General features: G+C 39.6%; 1 protein-coding gene across 1 annotated transcript; it reads right to left on the bottom strand.

Annotated features, from left to right (window-relative positions):
• Positions 1–561: 561 nt before the first annotated feature.
• LOC111789412 (probable LRR receptor-like serine/threonine-protein kinase At1g53440) lies at positions 562–11,997 on the bottom strand. Its single transcript, XM_023670176.1, has 24 exons — positions 11,791–11,997; positions 11,066–11,228; positions 10,619–10,690; positions 8,551–8,619; positions 8,369–8,440; positions 7,979–8,050; positions 7,211–7,282; positions 7,037–7,108; positions 6,894–6,965; positions 6,735–6,806; positions 6,586–6,657; positions 6,422–6,502; positions 6,273–6,347; positions 6,133–6,195; positions 5,095–5,130; positions 4,959–5,008; positions 4,487–4,860; positions 3,447–3,645; positions 3,222–3,377; positions 2,361–2,479; positions 1,775–1,985; positions 1,460–1,697; positions 1,216–1,366; positions 562–1,124 (listed from the first exon to the last, which is right to left on the bottom strand). Exons 1-24 carry the CDS (start codon positions 11,921–11,923, stop codon positions 711–713), a joined length of 3,108 nt encoding a protein of 1,035 aa, XP_023525944.1. The 5' UTR covers positions 11,924–11,997; the 3' UTR covers positions 562–710.
• Positions 11,998–12,422: the final 425 nt, after the last annotated feature.

Below are 12,422 nucleotides of genomic sequence, written 5' to 3'. Positions count from 1 at the left end.
TTGATAACTTAAAAAAGGGGCTCGATTCATACACACGTACGTGGACCAACTGTTGGAAGTCATTATTATGAATTAGAATTTTTTTTTTCCTTTGAAAAGTTTAATTTAGGTATATCGCACGTGTGAAAAATATAGAGCAGCACAACAAAATGTGGCTCCATAGAGATGGTGAGAGGGCCTTCAATTAGAATTTTCATGACATGTTGTTTGTGGCTACGTGTCAGATGTCGAGGTCATGGTTGCTAGGACGTGTTGTCCATGGTTGTATGCTCGTTCCAAACCCCTTTTACTTGCTTTCGTGCTAGATAGGTTTTTACTATTCATGTTATGTCAATACGGAGGTTTATGATCAGTCAGTCACCAAAATCATGTCTATACCCACCAAAGCTAAAATATCTTAAAATGTATTGTAGGGGGATGTGACTTGTTGTCAATTCTTCCTACTCGGTTATATGCTATCAAAATTGTGGTTGTTGCTTGTTCGCTTTTAGCCTATAACGTTGATTTATTTCAATATTAAAAACAAATTATAAAATTAGAAAGAAGTAAATAAAGATGAAATGTTAAGAGAAGATTATGAGATAGGAATGATGGCTTTGCAATAAGAAACCATTGTTTTGAGAGCCCATTTGTTCACTTTATTTGGCACAAAAGTTGAGCCACAACAGCAGCGCAGCTAACTTGGTGTCTGATTGATCCTTTGAAATGACTCAATCTTCAAGGAGACTTCTAGTTGAAGAATACTTTCGAGTCTCATCCTTGTTTCGAGTAGACGAAGACGATGAGCCAACGTATATCCCGTCGAATGACATGCTTCTTGGCATCTGAACAATGGATTGTGACGATGCAGAAATGCTTGTTAGGCTGTCCCGTGACAGCTTCTCAAAGGCTTTGAACCTCGCATCACGCTCACTTGTGTTGCGCTTCATGTTCCTTACTTCGACAGGGATTTTACCTTCAAGCATACTAACCACGGAAGACATGGTTGGTCTAAGACTTGGAGACAGGTTTGTGCATAAGAGAGCTATATGAAGCATTCTCACGACCTCCTCTTTCGAGTAATCTGAGCCAAGATTCGGGTCCACGAGTTCTAATAAGTTCCCTTCCTCTTGTAGAACGAAAGCCTTCAAGCAAGTTGGAAAAAACAAACAAACAAACATCATTTTGTAAAGATTACTCTATTTGTGTGCATAAGACAATATAAGAATGTATTACCCAGTCAAGAAGAAAAACAAACTCCTCTTTTGGCATGCAACTCGTGTTACTTTTCCCGCTAACAATCTCTAAAGCCACGACACCAAAGCTATAAACATCAGCTTTATGAGTTAGATAACCCCTCGTTGCGTACTCAGGCGCCATGTATCCACTACAAGAGATTCAAAAGCTAGTTCATTGCAAAAGGACTACGAGTTTGAGCTAAATTAACAGTAGAATGAGATAGAGAGAGAGAGAGAGAGACATTGTGCCTGCAATTCTTGTGATGATATGGGTGTTCTCCTCTTCATGAAGCTTAGCCAATCCAAAGTCAGAAATCTTAGCATTTAGGCTTTTATCAAGTAGCACGTTGGTGGCTTTTATATCTCTATGAACAACTTTCAGTAAAGATTCTTCATGAAGGTAAGCCAACCCCTTTGCTATTCCCAAGCAAATCTTCATTCTTATTGGCCAATCCAAATGGAGTGAGTGCTTCTCAGGGTCTTGAAATGAAAACCATAAGCTATTTGAGTTGAAATTGAAACGAGTTAGTAATGAGAGATATATGTAAGGCACTTACCAAATAAGGCACGAGCAAGATTATTGTTCTCTAGATACTCATATATAAGCATTAATTGGCTTCCTTCAATACAACAACCGTAGAGCTTTACGAGATTCGGATGTTGTAGCGCTGATATCATGCCGATTTCAGTGATGAATTCACGGTTCCCTTGCTTTGATTTAGAGGATAGCTGCTTTACAGCAATTGAAGTGCCATCCGACAGAACGCCCTACCAAATAGTTTACGTTGAGTTACGAGATTATTTTGAAGAACATGTTGAAAGAAGGATCTGCTGGGTTATGGAGCCTGCAATGGTTATACATAGTAAAGCTATATATGGTAGATAGTTATATTTGGTAAAACTATGTGTAGTAAACTGAACCATATATATGCTCCTTAATCAGTGTTTTGAAAATGTACTTTCTGTATTTTCTACTTGGAGTTATCCATATAAATCTCTAGCCAATATTCTTCCTTGCAATTTCTCTCTTGTTTTTCGTGTTCATCTAGATCGAGTGTGTGCGTTGTTGTGCGATACTAATAGGATCTTATATCGAACAACGATGAACATAGAGAGAAGAGGATGGAGTTTCCAGAGATATACCTTGTAGACAGGACCAAAGCCTCCCTCGCCTATCTTATGTGTCAAGTCGAAGTTGTTGGTGGCTGCTTTGATTTGTCTTAAACTGAAATAACCTGTCTGTAATTTTAGATCCCGAAGTTCTGTAAAAAAGAAAGGAATGCAACTTTTTTTAGTCAAATAAAGGAGCTAATTGGACATAAAACTCCTGAAAAGAACATAAGAGTTGACAAATTATATTATGTTTTATGCTGTTGAACCATGTTAGTTGACATCTCTTTCATTTTCTTCTTTCTTCTTTTTCCTCCTACTTCGGAAACGTTTTTGGCCTTACCATCTCCCTCCTCCCCCGCCAATGGTCGCTTACGCTACACCTGGAATGAAAGGGGAGATGTGAGGTCCCACATCATTTGGAGGGGGTACGAAACATTCCTTATATGGGTGTTGTGGAAACCTTTCTCTAGTAGACGCGTTCTAAAAACCTTGAGGGGAAGCCCGAGAGGGAAAACCCAATGAGGACAATATTTGCTAGCGGTGGGCTTGAGCTACTACAGGAGAGCTCCCCTTATTCTAGATCTGGAAGTCAAATGGCGGTCGAGGTAAGAACGAGCAGTGACGGAGGCAACAATGGGTGCCGGGTAACAAGTGTTGAAGAGGGAGAAGAGGAACCAGGCTTTGATGGAGGTTGCCGGAAGGTAAAGAAGAAAGATTGAAATGTCAAGTAACATGGAAACTACTAATATAAAGATTAAGGTAATTCGCCAAGTTAGCTGGCTCAATGAACAAATAACTCGGAACTAAATAGACACCAAATTCAAATTTAAATCACTGGAAGCGTATATTGTCCTCTAAAATTAACTACGTATAGTACTCTTGTAATCTTACCATCGTCTTCCGCTTCCTTTCGACCTAAGTAACCCTTCCATCGAAGAACAGCCAATACAAAAACGACGAACAAGAAAATACCGATAACAATGCCAGCAATAGCTCCAGCTGATAGCCCTCTAGTTTCATTTTCCACATTAGTGCCCACATCAAAGTCTACAATAGAAGATCAATTGTTGAAGATAAATTTTGAGTGATTATCGTAAAATGAAAGAAGATATTTACTTGGTGTCACAGTGATTGCAGATATTAGAGGTCCATACACCCCTATCACTGGAATGGAATCTGTTCCTTTACCAGCCCAATATAAGTGGATCTCAAGAGTGCTTCCATTCACTACAATATTAGGCTCTTCCAAGATAAAGCTCTTACCAACACCTCCAGCATTCTCCATTATGTTAAAATCTTTTCTAATCAAGTTTCCCTGTGAACCCAATTAGTAAATAGTAATTATTATTTATCTATAGATGGTTTAGAATGTGACCAAAAGCTCACAACAGCTAAACGAGGAAGATATCATCAATAGATGGATAATGTAACACCGCTAGCAGATATTGTCTTCTTTGGGTTTTCCCTTTTGGGCTTCCTCTCAAGGTTTTTAAAACGAGTCGGTTAGGGAGAAGTTTCCACACCCTTATAAAGAATGTTTTGTTCCCCTCTCTAAGTGATGTGGGATCTCACAATTCACCCCCCTTCAAGACCCAATGTCCTTGCTGGCATACCACCTTGTGTTCGAGGCTCAGCCTCCTCGCTGGCACATCGCCCAGTGGTCTGGCTCTAATACCATTTGTAACAACCAAAGCCCACCACTAGCAAATATTGTCCTCTTTGGGCTTTTCCTTTCGAGCTTACCCTCAAGGTTTTTAAAACGCGTCGGCTAGGGAGAAGTTTCCACACCCTTATAAAGAATGTTTTGTTCCCCTCTCCAAGTGATGTGAGATCTCACAATCCACCCCCTTCGGAGTCCCAACTTCCTTGCTGACATACCACCTCGTGTCCGGGGCTCAGCCTCCTCGCTGGCACACCGCCCGGTGTTTGGCTCTGATACCATTTGTAACAGTCAAAGCCCACTGCTAGCAGATATTGTCCTCTTTGGGCTTTCCCTTTTAGGTTCCCCTCAAGGTTTTTAAAACACGTCTACTAGGGAGAGGTTTCCACACCCTTATAAAGAATGTTTCGTTCCTCTCTCCAACCGATGTGGGATCTCACAGATAAGAACAACTATCTCCATTAGGACAAGACATTTAAATTGAAACTACACTCACTTGAATTGAGATATCAAATATGCGTCTCCCCAAGCTGGTATAAGTCTGGTCTGCGGTAAACATAATCTCAGCAAAGTGAAGCTTCACATTGTAACTTCCATTTCTCATGCAAAATCCATAATATTTGAGAGAAAGTGGTGAGAGTCGAGCTGTTGCATAGATGCTTGAAGCAGCTCTGCCATTGCTATTTGAAGTTGATACTATGTAAGGAAGATGTTCATTTCTCAAGTACAGACCAGTACTACTGTAACCCCATCTTTCTGCTGAAGAAAAGAATCTAGCCGATGATGAACCACCCTGAGTATCATCCGCTTTGTATTCACTGCCATTCAACTCCATGCTTCGTCCTCCACAATTAATGAACAACGAATGAACTACAAGTGTAATCAAAACCACCCATTACACAGATATTTTGATACAACAGTTTTGTAGATGGCTGGTTAGTAGTAAAATCACACTCATCTTTGCTTACATCGATTCTCTGTAGGGCAAGGGAGATCCTTCATCAAGCACCAATCATCACTGTAAATGTAATACTTCAGAATTTGTTTGTTACGCTTTGAGTTTATAGAACAAGTTCATATCATATATGGTTAGTAAAGACTTACTTTCCATTCCTAGTGGCTGAACTAGCAATCAAGTTCCTATAAAAAAATAGAAATAAAGTGTGAGATCCCACATCAGTTGGAGAGGGAAACGAAATATTCTTTATGAGGGCGTGAAAACTTCTCCCTAACAGACACGTTTTAAAACCCTTGAGGAGAAGCCTGGAAGGGAAAGCCTAAAGAGGACAATGTCCACTAGCGGTGGGCTTGGGCCGTTACAAATGATATTAGAGCCAGACACTGGGCAGTGTGCCAGCGAGGAAGCTAAGCCCCGAAGGGAGGTGGACATCAGGCGGTGTGCTAGTGAGGACGCTAGGCCCCGGAGGGGGTGAATTGGGAGGTCGCACATCAATTAGAGAGAGGAACAAGTGCCAGCAAGGACGTTGGGCCCCGAAAGAGGGTAGATTGTGAGATACCACATTGGTTGGAGAGGGGAACAAAACATTCTTTATAAGGGTGTGGAAACTTCTTAGACGCGTTTTAAAACTTTGAAGGGAAGTCCGGAAGGGAAAGTCCAAATAAGACAATATCCGCTAGCAGTGGGCTTGGGCCATTACAAATGGTATCAGAGCCAGACACCGGGTGGTGTGCCAGCGAGGAAGCTGAGCTCCGAAGGGGGTGGACACCAGGCAATGAGTCAACGAGGACGTTAGGGCCCCAAAGGGGATGGATTGGAAGGTCCCACGTCGATTAGAGAGGGGAACGAGTGTCAGTGAGGACGCTGGGCCCCGAAGGGGGGTGGATTGTGAGATTCCACATCGGTTGGAGAGGGAAACGAAGCATTCTCTATAAGGGTGTAGAAACCTCTTCCTAGCAGACACGTTTTAAAACCTTGAGGAAAAGTCCAAAGAGAACAGTATCTGCTAGCGATGGGCTTGGGTTGTTGCATAGAGTATGGATTAAATTATAAATTTGGTTCATACGGTTTCAGCTAAGGCTATGACTTATGTTTAACAGGTTCCTCCAAGCTCTGCTATATATACATACATACATATTACAAGAAATTTTACCAAAGGAATGGGTAGATATCAAGTGACTTACACACTATTAGACTGTGTACAACTGAAGTTCGGCAACTCTGTAAAATTGTTGTAAGATAAATCTCTGCAACAAAGTTTATAATACTGTCAGCGAAAGAAGAGCTCCCCACCATATAATTTCAATTATCATAAGTACTTAACATGTTCCTTCCACTGTTGCCAGCGTTCACGATCCATTCCGGTACTTGGCCGCTTAAGGAGTTGTTAGTCAGAAACCTTCGTACAAAACAAGCATCAAATTAAACAAATATACGTGTGAGCTTGAGAAAGCGAATATTACAGTAACTTACATGAACTGAACTTTATGGACCAACAAAAGATTTTCAAATGTCTTTGGAATTGAACCACTTAATCTGTTGAAGCTTAGATCTCTATTGAAAAATATGAGTTCCATCAATAAATGATATAACATTCCAGTCATAAACGCAAACACAAATGAACTTCATAAACTTACAATATTCTTAAAACGTTAAACTGTCCGATATATTCAGGGATACGACCCTCGATTAAGCAATTTCTTAAGATCCTAAATAGGAGAAGAAAAGCAGATGAGATTAACAAAAGGAGTTGATTATAATTCAGCAGTTTAGAACCTTTGCTTACAATGTTTGTAAAGATGTCATTTGAGTCAGATTGGGGAAACTTATCTGAGGTCCCTGCAAATCACTTATTATCCTAGCAAACAAGAAACACTGCTAGATTAATAACATTTGCATCAGTTGTTTAATACCGATATACATTCTCAAGCGACGTAATACTCACAGGTCGGTTAAGTGTTTCAACTCGGATATGGCAGCAGGAATGGGGTTCTCCAATGAAGTGCCTTGAAGATAGCTGCATTAATAAATGGTTATGCATAGATTATGAATGGAAAATTGATCCAGTTGGTCCTACTGTATACTTACAGAATTTTAAGATTGGTCCAGTTGCCAATAAAATCAGGTATCTTCCCTGATATGTTAGTCCCATCCATCCGACTACAAAAACATGTAGAATTTAGACAGAAGTTGAAAATGTAGGGAGAAAGAAGGAAGGAAGTAAAAAGTTCAAAGATGCCCATCAACATATATATGACATACAATTCAGTCAAGTTCCTCAAGTTTCCAAAAGATTTTGGGATTGCCCCGGTGATGTTATTGGAAGAAAGAAGTCTGCAAATAATGAAAACTAGTTATGTTAGTAGTATTTATGGCGAAAATCAGAGAGACAAATAAACCAGAGATCCCACATCTGTTGGAGAGAGGAACGAAACATTCTTTATAAGAGTTTGGAAACCTCTCCCTAGCAAATGCGTTTTAAAACCTTGAGGGGAAGCCCGGAAGGGAAAGCGCAAAGAGAACAATATCTACTAGCGGTCAGCTTGAACCATTATAAATTGTATTAAAGTCAAACACCGGGCAATGTGCCAGTGAGGAGGCTAAACCTCGAAGGGGGTGGACACTAGGCGGTGTGCCAACGAGGAGGCTGAACCCCGAAGGGGGGTGGACACCATGCGGTGTGCCAGCACCGGGCAATGTGCCAGCGAGGAGGCTGAACCTCAAAGGGGGGTGGACACCAGGCGGTGTGCCAACGAGGAGACTGAACCCCAAAGGGGGGTGGACACCATGCGGTATGTCAGCGAGAACACTGGGCCCCCGAATGGGGTGGATTGTGAGATCCCACATCGGTTGGAGAGGGGAACAAAACATTCTTTATAAGGGTGTGGAAACCTCTCCCTAGCAAACGCGTTTTAAAACCTTGAGGGAAAGCCCAAAGAGGATAATATTTGCTAGCGGTGGTCTATTGAACAGGTGTATAAGCAAATGTTTTTTCATCAAGAGAAGATGGCTGTTATCGATCTTACTTACATTCTACTCAAGCGGCTTAGTTTTCCAAGACTTGCAGGAAGATTTCCTCCAATTTGATTGTCTGCCAAAACCCTGTAAATGCAACCCATTGATCATCAAACTACCCAAAATCTTCATTACATGAGCTTTCATCTGTATACATTTTAAACCTATATGGTCATGCCAGACTCTAATGCAATATTCTTTAAGAAAGAATAACACAAAATGAAAAACAAAGCATAATTTATGTTTTTGAAAAACTGAGAACAAGAAACGATAACCAGATTCGTTTGTTTCCAAAAAATTTAAGCAATTTTGAGAGCATTCTTTAAAACAAACGAAGAACAGGAAGCAATTACCAAAAACATGTATTTCAATAAGAGCGCTATAGAACAATCTGTATATGCTTACAGTTCTTCAAGTGAAGTAATATCTCCAATTTCTGGAGGAATCTGACCACTAAGTTGGTTTCCTATCATGGCACTGAACATAACAAATTCAAATTCAAATTCAAATTGGCGAAAATTTCATATATATTTTGAACGAAGATCAATCTCTTCCCATAATCTGTAACATAGAGAATGAAAACTCACAAAGTAACAAGAGGAATGCGAGCAAATTCCCTAGGAATTGATCCAGATATAAGATTGTAAGTGAGATCTCTGTTTAGTAAAGAAAAAAGAAGGTATTGTTAGTACATATTAAAAGGTTCAGAAGAGAACCCATAAAGTTTTTACATGAATTAAATTTAAATCAACACACTGCAATATCAAACTCAAAGCCCTCTTACAACTTTTGCATGTCCTAAGCAAAACGTAATAGATGTTACCGGTGAAATTAGACTATAAGAACAAACCCAAATTATAATGAAGATCTGAGAAGAAATTAATAGAAAAAAGCCTAAGCAGAACAAATTCAGACCAACATGAAAGGATGAGGCCATTAAATAGCCCAAGTTCTTTGCCTTGGGCTCGACTTTTGCTCGGCCTCTCAAAGGGACACATGCTATGTGTCATGGTTCTACTTTTTGAACCGTGTGGCATCATGATCTTGATATGATCATGACAAGCCTAAGGGGAACTCAAGGCTCATTATAATTTTTCGTTTGGCTTTGCAGCTTCGTTGGACCTTAGGCGAGGTTCTCCTTCACTGCCCAAACACAACTCATGCAAAAACTAAGCTTGTCCGGCTATACACACTACCCGTGTTTGCATGTTTACTCGTTGCAACTCTAGCCAACTTGCCTTTACTCTAGGCCAAGTCCTTCGGCTCGACCTTGCCTCTATTCTAGACCAAGGTCCTTCAAATGTAACATCGCATTTCATCTCGTCATCTTGGTTCTCAACCACACAACCTATGTTTCGTAATGTCATCCCAAGTCTAGGGATGTCATTGACATTCGTTGCTCGTTTGGTCACACTTATTGAGAACTAACCCAAGAGCAACCCCATACATGTGGGCGCTACCCTTCGGCCAACTTCTCAACTGAGCCACCTTCATGGAAAACGCTGCACTGACTCTTCTCTAGTTTTGCCACAACTTCATTCTTCGTGTCACTCACATCCAGCCTGGTGATCCCTTCTGGAGCAAACGCTGGTCTCAGCCACTCTTGTGAAGCCATCCACTAAGGCATGAAGAGATGACTCAAGGAATACACATATATTCACTTCTTGGAGCACTTCTATGGGGTAACTCTTTCTCTCCTGCTCTTCCCCACTTAATTCAACTACTCTATCCACAGCGACATGGTCCACCCTTATGGACTTGAGTTGTGCCCAATTAGCACTCGATCAACGCATGTCTCACTTGACCCCCGACTTCGTTGCTTGCAATCATTAACATTATTCCTCTTATGATTATGGTTCTTTGGAAGACACCCTACCTGGTACCTTTTGATTGTCAGTTTCCCATTTTCGGATCCCAAGCCTTTAGCAAATGAGCTTGGATCTTACTTCACGACAGGTAAGACTCCCCTCAACTCAAGGAGTCTGGCTTTGACTCACGATTGTTATAGATGAAATTGGACCCAACGCAGTTAGGGAGTGAGGACTAATATTACAGATGAAATTGGACAATAAGATAATCATAGCTGAAACTGATAGAAAAAAACTCAAACACAAAACAAATTTGGGCCAACGTAGAAGGACCAGGTCATAAGGTAAAGGATAAGAAAGCCCAAATTCTTCGCCTCAGCCTCAACCTCAACCCTATGGTTAGCTTCTTAAAGGGGCACTCCCAATGCATGCCCCTACCTCGTAGCTTCCTAGTTTAATCTTGTTGGGTTCATACGTATGGTAATTTTCAAGGAAAACCTAAGAAATTATAAAGGGTTCTCATATAAATACTATTCTTTAACCTTGAGAAGATAAATTCTTCCTTATTCCAAAAAATCTCTTACTACACTCAAATTTTCCTGGCTAACCTCACTAGAGCTTGTATGACAAACACCACACTTTTCTTATTTTGCAGGTCATGTTCTTCCTCTCAAATAAATTTTACCATTGTTATCACATGAAAGTCATGTAGGTTAACCTGCTCGAATTTGCAATAATAATAATAATATCAAGGAAAATTTAATGATGTAACTTGTGAAACTTTTGGCATGACTCTTATATAAAAAAAAAACACATTTTTTACGGAAGGCACATCTAGCACACTTACAACACTCGTAGTTGAGTTAGATTTGCAAATGCTACAGGTAGATTTCCAACTAGATTGAGACCCTTCAGCCGTCTGTCAATACAAAGAGAATATGGTAAGTAAAAGAAGTAATAAATATCCAAAGAAAGTATTAACTTATATTAATATGAAAAGAGCTATGACTGAGCTTATTTTTAGTATCTAAAATGTGGAGATATGGTAGATTTCAACTGTCCATCTCAAATGAAATAATACACGCCAACTACCAAGTTGCTATACTCATACCATTAAGTACCAAAAAAGTTAGTTTTGAAAATTTAGGGACTAAATAGAAGCTAAGTTCAAATGGTCGGGTCGTATTTTACTCTAAAAACTTTTAATAATATTGAAATAATATTTTCACGTAAAATTAAAACATGTGTTTTTGAATTAGTATTCATAAAAAGAAGAAAAAAAGAAAGCTCTTACATGCTGGTGACTCTGCAAGTTGTATTACAAGTGCAGTTGACCTCTCTCATATGAGTAAAGTTGGTAAATACATTGAAAAAGCCGTCGCCATTGATGCAAGAATTTTGGTGAACCTTCCAATTTAAGTTCTTTAGCTTAGCAGATATTTCTTGAAGGGCTCTCACTGTCACACATCCAAATTAAATCATCTGCTTAATATACTTAAAATTTTAAATTCCAACCAGCTCCAGAACAGCTAAGAAAGGAAAGGAAGAACGAATCTAACGAATGATGTAAATAAATACACTTATAAAAAAATGAGGATTCCCGAAAGATCTTGTATTGATAGAGATAGTATTCATCATTTATATACTCGTTCTTTTCATTATCTAGTCAATGTAAGATTTTGTTTATATCTCAATAAGTTTCTTTCGAACACTGTACGACTCTCCTCAAATAGTCATCTATCCGTCTAGTTCAACTCATTTTCTTCAAACACTGTCAATCTGATAGAGCTCATTTTCTCTGATGTTGCAGTAGAGAACAAGAAGGGGAAGAGATTTAAGAGAATAAACATGGAAGAGAGAGGGGAGAGAGAAATGCTGAATCAAAATAATCAATAAGATTTTTCTCATTTTTAAACTAAGGTTAACAAAATGATCTAAAAATTGAAAGGGTTAATTTGTACTGTTGAGAATTCAAAGGTAAGAAGAACTGCAACAAGAACACATTTTCACATTACATACCTTCTTGTTCAGGTAAAAGTTGGGCATCGGTTCCAAACTCCAAGATGTAGCTGAAAAGCAGCAACCCACTGACAAGAACATGAACACGAACACGAACACGAACACTCCTCAATGCCCAAGCACAAAAATCCATGTCCCAGATTACTAAAACTAAAAACAAGACAATGAGAACAGCAGGGAAACAGAGGCAACAAAGAAGAGGATTAAGAAAGATAAGAGTAGTACAAAAAGAAAAAACATATATATTATATAACAAAACGTGGAGAGAGAAAGGGGAAGGAAAAGAAGACTTTGGCATAGACTTTTCAAAGACTAAGAACATAACAGACGGACAATTTAAAGCATGGTTGTTGGTTGTCCTGTGATGTGATAATTATTAGACTTTTTTCCTCCTTCCAAACTGAAATCCATTAAAATACACCAAACTGACCTCATTAGTCACAGAGGTCCTAGGAAACAGAAGGCTGTACAAACAGTCCAGACCCTACAACGACCCACCCTTGGGAGAAAGGCAAGCCCATCCTGCCCAACTTGTCGGCAACTCGACTCTGTGCTCTTGAACACTTGCTGAAGGAATCCTCTCCAATTGGACAAGGAACCGATGGCTTTAACAAGGCAACTAAAAAACAAGG

This window comes from Cucurbita pepo, chromosome LG02 (assembly GCF_002806865.2).
Source record: "Cucurbita pepo subsp. pepo cultivar mu-cu-16 chromosome LG02, ASM280686v2, whole genome shotgun sequence".
Classification (NCBI taxonomy): Eukaryota; Viridiplantae; Streptophyta; class Magnoliopsida; order Cucurbitales; family Cucurbitaceae; genus Cucurbita; species Cucurbita pepo.
Note: the sequence above shows the minus strand (reverse complement) of the source record. Positions and strands in the feature narration are given on the sequence as shown.